The sequence below is a fragment of the Schistocerca gregaria genome, chromosome 6 (genome assembly GCF_023897955.1).
Source record: "Schistocerca gregaria isolate iqSchGreg1 chromosome 6, iqSchGreg1.2, whole genome shotgun sequence".
In the NCBI taxonomy this organism is placed as follows: Eukaryota; Metazoa; Arthropoda; class Insecta; order Orthoptera; family Acrididae; genus Schistocerca; species Schistocerca gregaria.
Window position 1 is genome coordinate 503,765,631 of NC_064925.1, and position 12,297 is coordinate 503,777,927.

The 12,297-nt window shown below is 38.8% G+C and overlaps 2 protein-coding genes across 5 annotated transcripts in view; one reads left to right on the forward strand and one right to left on the reverse strand.

The window, feature by feature from the left end:
- Window positions 1-6,151, reverse strand: part of LOC126277915 (coiled-coil domain-containing protein 134-like) — a 38,108-nt gene extending 31,957 nt beyond the window's left edge. The window contains exon 1 of one of the 3 annotated variants that reach the window (XM_049977483.1): window positions 6,013-6,151. In XM_049977483.1, the coding sequence (XP_049833440.1) occupies window positions 6,013-6,151 (139 nt within the window). The remainder of the gene's footprint in view (window positions 1-6,012) is intronic. The other 2 variants (XM_049977485.1, XM_049977484.1) reach the window with 2 other exon arrangements.
- A 186-nt stretch (window positions 6,152-6,337) lies between these two features.
- The window catches only part of LOC126277917 (protein YIPF6), a 76,963-nt gene continuing 71,003 nt past the window's right edge, over window positions 6,338-12,297 (forward strand). For both annotated transcript variants that reach the window (XM_049977486.1, XM_049977487.1), the window contains exon 1: window positions 6,338-6,429. In XM_049977486.1, coding sequence (XP_049833443.1) covers window positions 6,400-6,429 — 30 coding nt within the window. In that variant the 5' untranslated portion in view covers window positions 6,338-6,399. The remainder of the gene's footprint in view (window positions 6,430-12,297) is intronic.

A 12,297-nucleotide genomic window follows, 5' to 3' on the forward strand; every position in this document is an offset into this window, starting at 1 on the left:
TTATTTCTGGGGTTAAGCAAACCTACATATAAAAAATATGTACATGTAGAGACACCTTTTGATAACCCGGACTTTTGGAATTCTAAAGGAAGCAGGGGTTGAACATAGGGACCAAAATACTATAAGTTGTACAGAAACTAGATTTCAGTTATGAGTCCAAGGACACAAAAGGGAAGCGATGGTTACAAAAGGAATGAGACAGTGTTTCAGCATCCTTGTTACTTTTTGGCAACTCAAAACCAAATTGTTACCTTTCAACTTGAGCAAGCTGTGAAGAAAACTAGAGCAAAATTTGGAAAGGGAATTAAAGTTCTGGAAGAGGAAATAAAAACTTTGAGGTTAGCAATGACATTGTGATTCTGTCAGGAATGAATAAGCACTCTGAAGAGCAATTGAAGGAATTCAGGGAATTCGTAATGTCTTAAAAGACATTATAAGATGACATCAACAAAGTAAAATAGTAAAGTCACGTAATGGACCAACCCCTTTGCATTTTCAATGTGGCACAGATGTAAAATTAGGCTTTCCTATCAGCCAATTTGTTAGGACAACCTTCACTTGGCTTTTAGATTTGTTGGCTTTGCCAACTCACAACCAAATTGATGTCTTTCAATCTAAACTAGGTGTAGGCTGTGCTACAGGTCAGTCTGTCACCACAACCAGGATTTCAGGGGAACCAATACCACACTTTAACCCTAAAATTCTTAGGTGAATTTTGTTATTTGGGCATCAAAATAACTAATGATAATCATACAATTCAGGTATTCATATGTTTTTTTTATATTTATTTTTACATCATTAGGCTGTAGTCCAAGGCATATTACTCTTCCTAATGTTTCAACTTCCAGTGCTAATGATGTCACCAACATTTGAAGATGAAACTGTGGGTGGAGAAATTTGCCTTGGGCCATGATCTAATGCCAATAAAACAAGTATCACCACAAATGTAACTGACAACAGCCAAAGTAGGGCAGATACAAAATGTAAACTTGCAACTGCAAAAACAGCATTTCTGAAGAAGAGAAATTTGTGACAATAAGTGGTTCTGACAAGAAGAGTATGGTAGTTCAAGTCTTTCAAATGTGGTGTGCCAGAAGAGTGCTGAAGGTTTAGATAATAGATTGTGTAATACTGAACAGAATAATTGGAAAGGAAAGAATTTTCTGTAATAAACCAACCAAAAAAATGGATTGGTTTAAAGAACACATTCTGATACATCAAGAAATCATTCATTTAATACTTGTGTGTGTGTGTGTGGGGGGGGGGGGGGGGGGAGGATTGTTGTAGTAGACCAGTAGATGAATACAGTAAACAGGCTGAAATACATGTAGGCTGCAGTAGTTATTCTGAGATAGATGAGCTTGCACAGGACAGAGTGGTGTGGAGAGCTGCATCAAACAAGTCTTCTGACTGAAGACCATAACAAATGTAATATACATTTGGAACACTGGTCATATAACAAGTGCCCTTTTCTATTCATCATTGACGAAAACACAAATAAGTAGTGGAATCTGCTTGAAACCTGAAATTGATAGCAGCGAGATTTTTCAGGAAAACTTAATTAGATATCAAAAGGATAGGTTAATGTGAAATGGAGGTGGTGCATTTGTCACAGTAAACAAGTAACTCAAATCCACATAGATCTGAGATTGTTTGGGCAAGACACAGATTACGGAGGGCATAAAATGGTAATTGGATCCTTCTATTGCCACCAGACTCATCTTCTGATGCAACCGAAAATTTTAGAGAAAGCCTCAGTTCACTTGTATGTAATTCCCCGATTGCACTGTAATCATAGGTGGAGAGTTTAATCATCCAACAATCAATTGGGAAAAATTACAGTTTTGTTAGTGGTGGGTGTGATAAGACATCCTATGAAACATGACTAAATGTCTTCTCTGAAAACTACTTAGAACAGACAGATTGGAATACCACTCATGATCGGAAAAAAATTAGATCGAAATGGCAACAGACAGACTTGACATCTTTCAGGTTGTCCACACCAAAACTGGTACAAGTGACCATGACACAGTTGTGGCAACAATGATTACCAAAGTACAAAGGACAACTAAAACAAGCAGAAAGATATATAACTTCAGTAAACTAGATTTTAAAAAATCAGTAGTGTAACATTTCAATAAGGAACTTGAAACTTTCAGCATAAAACAGGAGCACATGGAGGAACTTTGGCTCAAGTTTAAAAGAATAGCTGACTAGGCACTGGATAGATACATACCCAGTAGAACCATTCATAATGGAAGGGATTCTCCATGGAATGCAGTCACTGGACACACACATCTAAGGAAACAGAGATTACTGCATAGTATGTGAAAATTACCGAACTATCAGTTTAATAAGCCACGGCTGCAAAATACTAACGCGAATTCTTTACAGACGAATGGAAAAACTGGTAGATGCAGACCTCAGGGAGGATCAGTTTGGATTCCGTCGAAATGTTGGAACACGTGAGGCAATACTGACCTTACGACTTATCTTAGAAGAAAGATTAAGAAAAGGCAAACCTACGTTTCTAGCATTTGTAGACTTAGAGAAAGCTTTTGACAATGTTGACTGGAATACTCTTTTTCAAATTCTAAAGGGGGCAGGGGTAAAATACAGGGAGCAAAAGGCTATTTATAATTTGTACAGAAACCAGATGGCAGTAATAAGAGTCGAGGGGCATGAAAGGGAAGCAGTGGTTGGGAAAGGAGTGAGACAGGGTTGTAGCCTCTCCCCGATGTTATTCAATCTGTATATTGAGCAAGCAGTAAAGGAAACAAAAGAAAAATTTGGAGTAGGTATTAAAATTCATGGAGACGAAGTAAAAACTTTGAGGTTCGCCGATGACATTGTAATTCTATCAGAGACGGCAAAGGACTTGGAAGAGCAGTTGAACGGAATGGACAGTATCTTGAAAGGAGGATATAAGATGAACATTAACAAAAGCAAAACGAGGATAATGGAATGTAGTCAAATTAAATCGGGTGATGCTGAGGGAATTAGATTAGGAAATGAGACACTTAAAGTAGTAAAGGAGTTTTGCTATTTAGGAAGTAAAATAACTGATGATGGTCGAAGTAGAGAGGATATAAAATGTAGACTGGCAATGGCAAGGAAAGCGTTTCTGAAGAAGAGAAATTTGTTAACATCGAATATAGATTTATGTATCAGGAAGTCGTTTCTGAAAGTATTTGTTTGGAGTGTAGCCATGTATGGAAGTGAAACATGGACGATAACTAGTTTGGACAAGAAGAGAATAGAAGCTTTCGAAATGTGGTGCTACAGAAGAATACTGAAGATAAGGTGGATAGATCACGTAACTAATGAGGAGGTATTGAATAGGATTGGGGAGAAGAGAAGTTTGTGGCACAACTTGACTAGAAGAAGGGATCGGTTGGTAGGACATGTTTTGAGGCATCAAGGGATCACAAATTTAGCATTGGAGGGCAGCGTGGAGGGTAAAAATCGTAGAGGGAGACCGAGAGATGAGTACACTAAGCAGATTCAAAAGGATGTAGGTTGCAGTAGGTACTGGGAGATGAAGCAGCTTGCACAGGATAGAGTAGCATGGAGAGCTGCATCAAACCAGTCTCAGGACTGAAGACAACAACAACAACAACATGTGTAAAACAAAGTGTAGGGCTGTAGATAGAGAGATGCTGGATGAAACACATTTGGCTGTCAAGAGAGCAATGCATGAAGCCTTCAATGGCTACCATAGAAGAATATTGTCAAATGATCTTTCATAGAACACAAAGAAATTCTGGTCGCATGTAAAGGCTGTTAGTGACACCAATGTTAAGAGTCTAGTCCTCAGCAAATGAGAGAGGAACTGAAACTGAGAGTAGCAAAGCGAAAGTTGAAACACTTAACTCTGTTTCCAAATGTACCTTTACAAAGGAAAACCCTGGAGAATTGCCACAATTTAATCCTTGCACCACTGGAAAGATTAGTGAAATCAGTATTAGTGTACATAGTCTTGAGAATCAGCTGAAGTCTTTAAAATTGAACAAAACTTCAGGCCAGTTCATATTCTATACTAAATTTGCATCTGATTTAGTCCCTCTTCTAAATACAATCTATCATAGAGCCCCCGAGGAAAAAACTGTGTCCAGTTCTTGGAAAAAGGCACAGTTCACACACATCTACAAGATGGGTAATAGAAGTAATCCACAAAACTACTGTCCAATAATCTTGTTGTAGAACCTTAGAACATATTCTAAGTTCAAACATAATGAGGTACCTTGAACAGAATGACCTCCTTCACAACAACTAGACTCAATTTTGAAAACATCGATCATGTGAAACTCAACTCGTACTTTTTCACAGGACATCCGAAAGATTTGGGTGAAGGCAGTCGGTAGATGCAATATTTCTTGACTTCCAAAAAGCATTTGACTCAGTACCACAGCTATGCTTATTGCCAAAAGTTCAATCATGTAGTGAGAAGATGGAATCAAGAGACATTTGTGAATAGAATGAGAACTTTTTGTATAGGGAGAACACAGCATGTCATCTTGGATGGATTGTCAGATGTATAAATAATTTCGAGTGTACCCCTGGGAAGTGTCAGGACCCTTACTGTTCATGCTGTATATTAATGGCCTTGCAGACAATATTAGTAACAGCCTCAGACTGTTCGCAGATGATGCGTTATCTGAAAGAGGCTGCATAAATATTCTGTCATATCTTGACAAGATTTCAAAGTGGTGCAAAGATTGGCACCTTGCTTTAAATGTTCGTAAATGTAAAATTGTGCACTGCACAAAACAAAAAAGCGTAGTATCCTATAACATCGAGTCACAGTTAGAACTGGCCAACTGATACAAATGCATGGGTGTAACACTTTGTGGGCTTATGAAATGGAACGAACATACACAGAAAGAAGTTGGTAGGCTTTAGTTCATTGGTAGAATACTGGGCAAGTGCAACCAGGCTACAAGGGAGACTGCTTACAAATCAATTGTGCAACTAATTCTAGAATATTACTTAAGTGTGTGGCACCTTATTAAATAGGACTGAAACTGAACTAAAAGACTCTTGAAGATAGAAATGCTCTATCCCAAGATAGTCTACCAACAAAGTATCAAGGTCCAGCTTTAAATTAAGATTCTACAAATATACCACAAACGCCTACAAATCGCTCACAAAGGGATTGTGAAGACAAGAACAGAATACTTACTGCACACATAGAGACATTCAAACAACCATTCTTCCCATGCTCCATACATGAACAAAATGGGAAGGAACAATGGGACATACCCTCTGCCATGCACTTCACAGTGGCTTCCAGAGCATGGATGTGGATGAAGATTTAAATTAAATCCACAGATGGTAGCGGATTCTTCCTCGTTTCTTGGTAGAACAACATAGGATTATAAAAGAAAAATGAAATAATGCATATGTTCTACATTATGGCCTTCTAATCCGAAAACTGGCCAACTAAATAAATTAATCCTGTAGAACACACACAATATTGTGCTTTTCAGTTATAAATCTAGTAACATCAGGGCCTATTCAGTGTGTAAAACAACTACAGATAATTATCAATGAACGAAGACTTTAACTAGATACTTATACGCTGTTAATTATAAAAATATTGCGTGTATTACCTTAAAAATACTACAACTTTAGGCAGAAACACACTATAAGACAGCGTGAAACACGTCCAACAGCTCAAACGTAAAAGAAATGACCTGACACCACCAGAACTGTTTTGTAAGTGCTACAATAAGTGAGATGTCAAAAAGGCTTTAGCTGCAACTATCATTTTTGCAGAAGGGTAGACGACAATTACTTAGTTGCTATGCATCTATTCTGACATCCGCTGCAGTTTTGGAAACATCCTGAAGTTTTCATTAAATAGTTTTCAGAACTGGCCGCAAACAACATTTTAGAGGAAATGTATTGCACACTGCTCTTTTAAGAAGTAGACTGAGACTTATTGACGTAACTTTTGTTGCTCCCATTTACACACACAAATTGGCAGCGCCAAGGTATATTGAAGGATACATAGTAATTCGTCGGGGTCATCGTTTTTAAATGGTTGACTATCAACCGTACCTTTGTTTTCATCAGTTTCAGGGTCCACAGCAATGATTAAAGGCACATACACCAGACTTAAAATTAATAATGAAATAATCACGTCCATCGATACGGGGTTACGTTAAACTCTTGCAACAACTATAAACTCAATCTTAGTTTCACTTTGGCATTCGCAAAACACGTGGCCTGCACTTGAGTTCTACAAGGAGTACTTTGTAAAATTGATACACTTTCATATGTTTGGCGGCGAGCGATAGTCCAATGTTTTTTGTCTGCTGCTTGCACACGTAGACGACGATGTAAACAGCTAGGCTGGCCGGTTTGTTACAAGCGGAATAAACGAACTTTTCAATCATGGCATCGGGCGGCGAAGCAAAACTAGATGTATGTTAAAAAGTGTTTAGAATATTTATTGTTAACTTTGATATAAGACTTATGTGGTGTTTAGACATGCAGAGAAAACGTAACCTCAAATGTAATCTGTCATCCTGTAATTTTGAGGACGTTTGGCATTTATATGGAAATTATTGGGAACTGAAGCTTGCAACTGTAGATACACATCGTGTTGTATGACCAAAGCAGACTATAAAAAGCGTTTTCTTGTTTACTGGCTAAAACTAGGTACCTTGGTCGGGATTTGGAACTGTAACTATTAATTTATGACAGGTGATAGTAACCCAGTATTGTGACTTACAATTGCTGTATGCAAATCATGACATAAAAGTGTTCAGTCTAGTACTAATCGGTAGCATGACAAGGGTGATGCTAAATAACAAATGAAATGACGTGTACAAAATGTGTGTGTGTGTTTTAGTGCAATAATGTAGTGGGAAATAGCGGTTCCAAAGTTTTGTAGAAATAAATGGAAAGTAATTGTACATGGGACATAGTTTTGATAGTATGAAAATAGTGCAACATGTGGCCACTTGACATTGGTAATGCCAAACACTATTTTAATCATGCCTGCTGCGACCTTTGGAGTTAAAGCACATCTGTTTGGAAGGGATCATGCGTAACAGGTCTATTTTTTTCGAAAAACAAAGCCTATACACTTTGAATATGTTTATATTCAGTATGTTGAACCAATGAGATCTTTTCCCATAATCCCAACCTTACACAACCAATTGTGGGAAGCTCTAGATAGAATTAATGAGATGTGCTACATTCAGTACATGCCCTGTTGGCTCTTAGATATGAGATGAGAGTGTCTGCACCATGCCATTTTCTATATCTTCTCTTTGATGTTTCATTCCATATGAAGTTACATGCCTTTTACTATGTCTTCCCTTTGATCTTCCCATCCATATAAAATTACTTATGGCAGTAAATGTTGCTCCATAAAATATCCACATTTGGACACTATAGACACAAACAGGTCTTCAATATTACCTCTGTAGTGAAGGTCACTAATATATGTTATGCGTAGACCCTTGACTCAGTTCAAGTTCTGGCTGCAGAAGGAATCTTCATGACTGGAAGGGGAAAATACATAGTGCTATAAAGTACTTGACCCTTAAACTGTTTGTTAATATCCTAGGTTAAAGTTTATACCTCTCAGTAGTGTTTGTCGAGAAGGGGCATACAAAACTTGACATTGTGACAATGATCCATTTGATGAGTACCTTAAGCTCAGTGACCCCTCGATTTGCTGCGAGACACTGAGAACACTAGTGTTCTGTGACAACATTGCCATGGGCGTGGGAGATGTTAATGTACTGCATCTGTAGTGACAAGTAAGGAATCTGCTGGTAATGGGACAGGATATGTGGGGAAATGATGGATGAAGTAGGCTAATTAGTTTCTGAGTGTACTTTTGTTCAGGCATTACAACTACAAGAGAATGTGTTTTCCTCACTACACACATTTTGCATTATTGAGCTAAAGCATTGTCAGTGGTGGTAATTTCTGCTTTATTTATTTATTTTCCTAAATCACGAAATGCGATCTTCTAGCACATTTTTGTTTCCTTCCTTCATTAGGCACTGATAATTGTGGTATAAGTTTTCATTTCTTTGCAGAACTATGCATTTCTGACATTTGACTCAGTATAGTTTTGTACACCGCAGAGTTGTAAAATTATACCACAATTATCAGTGACTTACTAAGAAAGGAACCAAATAGATATCTAGCAGACAACATTTCCTGGTGTAAGTGAAAAACAAAAGCAGAAATTACCACCACTGATGATGCTTTACTCCAAAAAAGTGAAATGCATCTGTTGAGAAAAACATGCGTTTGCTTGTAATTCTAATGATTGAACAAAAATACTCACAGAAACTGTAAAGCAGCTACATGCAATGTGGCCACACAAATCAAGAAATAATTAGTGTCTTAGATGTTGGTAAATCCATCACAAATTGATTTTGAAGATGGACAACAAAGGCAGGGGCTGTATCTGATGGAGCATCATTAGTAGTAAAATTGGGGTGCCCACCAGGGGGACCAGTGGAGTTAAGTTTGATGTGAAGGTACAAAGTGGATGTAGAAGGTGTTAAACCAGATGTCTGCAGCTCGTGGTCATGCGGTTGCGGTCTCACTTCCCGCGCCCGTGTTCCTGGCGGGTCAGGGATTTTCTCTGCCTCGTGATGACTGGGTGTTGTGTGCTGTCCTTAGGTTAGTTAGGTTTAAGTAGTTCTAAGTTCTAGGGGACTGATGACCATAGATGTTAAGTCCTATAGTGCTCAGAGCCATTTTGTTAAACCAAATGTTTTGAGACTAGTCTGGGGTTCATATTGGACCTTAGGGAGGGGGGAGTTGTCATTGTGGTAAGGTTTGTAAGTTGTATTGTTGGAAAGCAAATGAATATCCTCTGTCATGTTGTCATTATAGTTTATGACTGCGTTGGTGGGGTCCTTGCCTGTAAGAAGGCTATTTGCATCTGGATTGATTTTACACTGTGAGCACCTCTCTCTTCTGTTTACATACCCTATGTTGAGCTTGTCGTGAAGGAATTTGGGGAGTAAAGATGAAGTCAGATTTAAAGTGAGGAATTCTGGGAAGATTATCAAAGGATGGCTGGGTATTAGAGGTAATGCATTGTGTTTGGTGGGAGCTTGAATTGCTTGAGTCCATGATCTAGGCATGCTTTACACTAAGGGGACAAAAATAATGAGGTTGTGGTATGAACATTTACAGGTGGCAGTAGTATTGCATACTCAAGGTATAAAAGGGCAGTGCATTGGTAGAGCTATTATTTGCACTCAGGTGATTCATGTGAAAAGGTTTACAATGTGATTGTGGCCATACTAAAGGAATTAAGAGACTTTGAACATGGAATGGAAGTTGGAACTAGATGCGTGGGACATTCAATTTTGGAAATCATTAGGGAATTCACTATTTACAAATCCACACTGTCAAGCGTGTTCTAAGAATACCAGATTTCAGGCATTACCTCTCACCATGAACAATGCAGTAGCTGACAGCCTTCACGTAATGGCAGAGAACAGCGGCATTTGCAGCATTGTCAGTGCTAAGAGACAAGCGGCACTGCATGAAATGTGGGATATAGATGAACATATTTGTTAGGGCAGTGTGGTGAAATTTTGTGTTACCGGGCTGTGGCAGCAGATGACCAATGCGAGTACCTTTCTTAACAATACAACCACCTGCAGCACCTCTCCTGGGCTTATGACCATATCAAGTGGACGCTGGACAATTGGACAACTGTGGCCTGGTCAGATGAGTCCCAATTTCGGTTAGTAAAAGCTGTTGTTAGGGTTCGAGTGTAATGTAGACCCCATGAAGCCATGGCCTCTTGTTGTCAACAAGGCACTGTGCAAGCTGCTGGTGGCGCTATAATGGTGTGGGCTGTGTTTAACGTGGAATTGGCTGGGTCCTCTGGTCCAGCCAAACCAATCACTGACTGGAAATGGTTAGGTTCGGCTACTTGATCATTTTCAGCCCTCCATGGCTCTCGTGTTCCCAAACAACAATGGAGTTCTTGTGGATGACCATGTGTCATGTCACTGGGCCATAGTTGTTTGCGACTGGTTGGGGAACATTTTGGATGGTTTAGTGAATGATTTGGCCATCCAAATTCTCCAGCATTGATTCCATGAAACATTTATGGGACGTAACTGAGAGGTCAGTTAGTGCACAAAACCCTGGCCTATCAACACTTTCGCATTTATCATTAGCTACAGAGGTAGGATGGCTCATTATTTCTGCAGGGGACTTTCAACAACTTGTTGCGACCTTACCACATTGAGATTGTGCACTGCACTGGGCAAAAGGTGGCCTGACACAGTATCAGGAGATATCCCATGACTTTTGTTGCCTCAGTGTAAGCTTGCTGTTGTCAGTAGGGTGGGTGGCAAAGAAATAATTCCACTGAAGTGAATGAGTAAAGCAAAGCTGACATTTTACTACTCGTGCAGGGTTAAATCTTATTTTGAGACTAAAGTTGTTTCAGTAGGAATGAGGCTTCTGTAGGTGTAAGGATTTTAAAAGCTAGATTGATTTCAGTGGGGGGAACTTGAAGGAGGTGCTCAGAACCTGTGTGTTATATGAGAAAAGTTTACAGAGAATAAGTTAAAAATATAGGGTATGGAGTGTTTAATGGGGTTGAGGGGAGGATGTTTAGTTGGGAGTGATAGGTTCTTTGTTAGAAAGAGAGAATTCTGGATAAAAATTGGGCATAAGCAGCTAAGAGAGCTCCTCAGATGTTAGAAATTTTATCCCAGCAGTTATAGGGCAAATGCTCTGTCACAAAAATGGGATGCAGGAAATTATTGTCACAGTGTAAAATATTTTGTGAATGGAGTGAAACCGATTAATTATGGTGATGTTGGACTGAATTATTGAAGCGATAGTGTGGAAAGGATAAGAACCATGGAAATGTGCAAAAAATAACGGACTCGCATCCCTGCCCCACCCCTACAATCCTCATACTGAGTTCTTATTCATTACAGAATTGTTATACACTATGGATAACCATTAGTTTTTTTTCTGTAACTTATAAAATTTAGTACCTGTGGCATGTATAGCCTATAATATTTAGCTCTTGTGGCACGACAAATCTCAAAAGTGAACAATTCATTTATGTGAAAAAATGGCTATTTTAGAGTCCCCCCCCCCCCCCCCCCCCACACACACACACACACACACATCACTCACGTGCTCTAGATAAATTTCTGTAGTTGCCCATGCCAGGAACTAAGAAATTTGTGAAAGGACGGGTGGTAGCAGGAGATTCTGATTCTGATTGTTTTCGGAGACCAAACAGATAAGGTCATCAGTCTTCTATTTATGAACTTGTAGCATGCTGCAGGTGAAAACTAGGTCCACAACTTGTGTAATAATTGAAATAAATTGTTGTAGCTCCATCATAACTTGCATTGAGAAGTATCTTTCTTTTTATTTCTTGATGGTAACTAGTTTTGGACACCCATGTTACTTTCAAATCATTCATATTGCAAGTGTGACAATATAGGCAATAGCCTATGTACAAAAACTGTCCCTGCAGTGATTATCAGATCAGCACTATGGCCGACGCAACAACAGTAAATAGACAACAACACAGGAAAGACATTAGAGAATGTCCATCCTACTTGGTCTAATTACTGTTGTTGAGTCTGGCATGGTGCTGCTTTGATCATCACGGCAGGGACAGTTTTTGTACATAGGTTATTGCCTGTATTGTTTCATCTACAATATCGATGATCTGAAAATGGACACAGCTGTCCAAAACTAGTTATAATTATGAAAAAAAAGAAAGATACTTCTCACTGAAACGTATGACAGGGCTACAATGATTTGTTGTAGTCTGCTTATAGAGTAAATTCTGTGTGCCAATGTGAGAAAGTTTTCTAAATGTTTGTGTAGTGGATGTCTTAGGTATAACATGGGAACCAGACCAGTATACACCTAGTGGGGCATGGGAATCTGCGTAAAAACCACAGCCAAGCTGGCTAGCACATCGCCCCCTTGTTCTTAAGGTCCCAGAATCGGTCATATTAAGATGCGTGGCTAAGTAGGTGCATCAAGATATAATATTTTTAAGTATAAACCCATCAGGGAAAATACCTTCAAGCTACAGTGGGCTTTTTTCCTTCTATCTTGCAGCAGATCACATAATGTAATCCACGTGTTTTCATTTTGCTGTGTGGTGCTATCAGTTCACTATTTTTTGTGACACGTATTATTCTCCTATTTAACATGTTGATTTTATCAAGTTTTTTCTAGAATTACAAGAAACAATATACAGTAGACGTGAGTCCATTTTCCTCTCCTTCTGGTGTTTGTTTATGAATC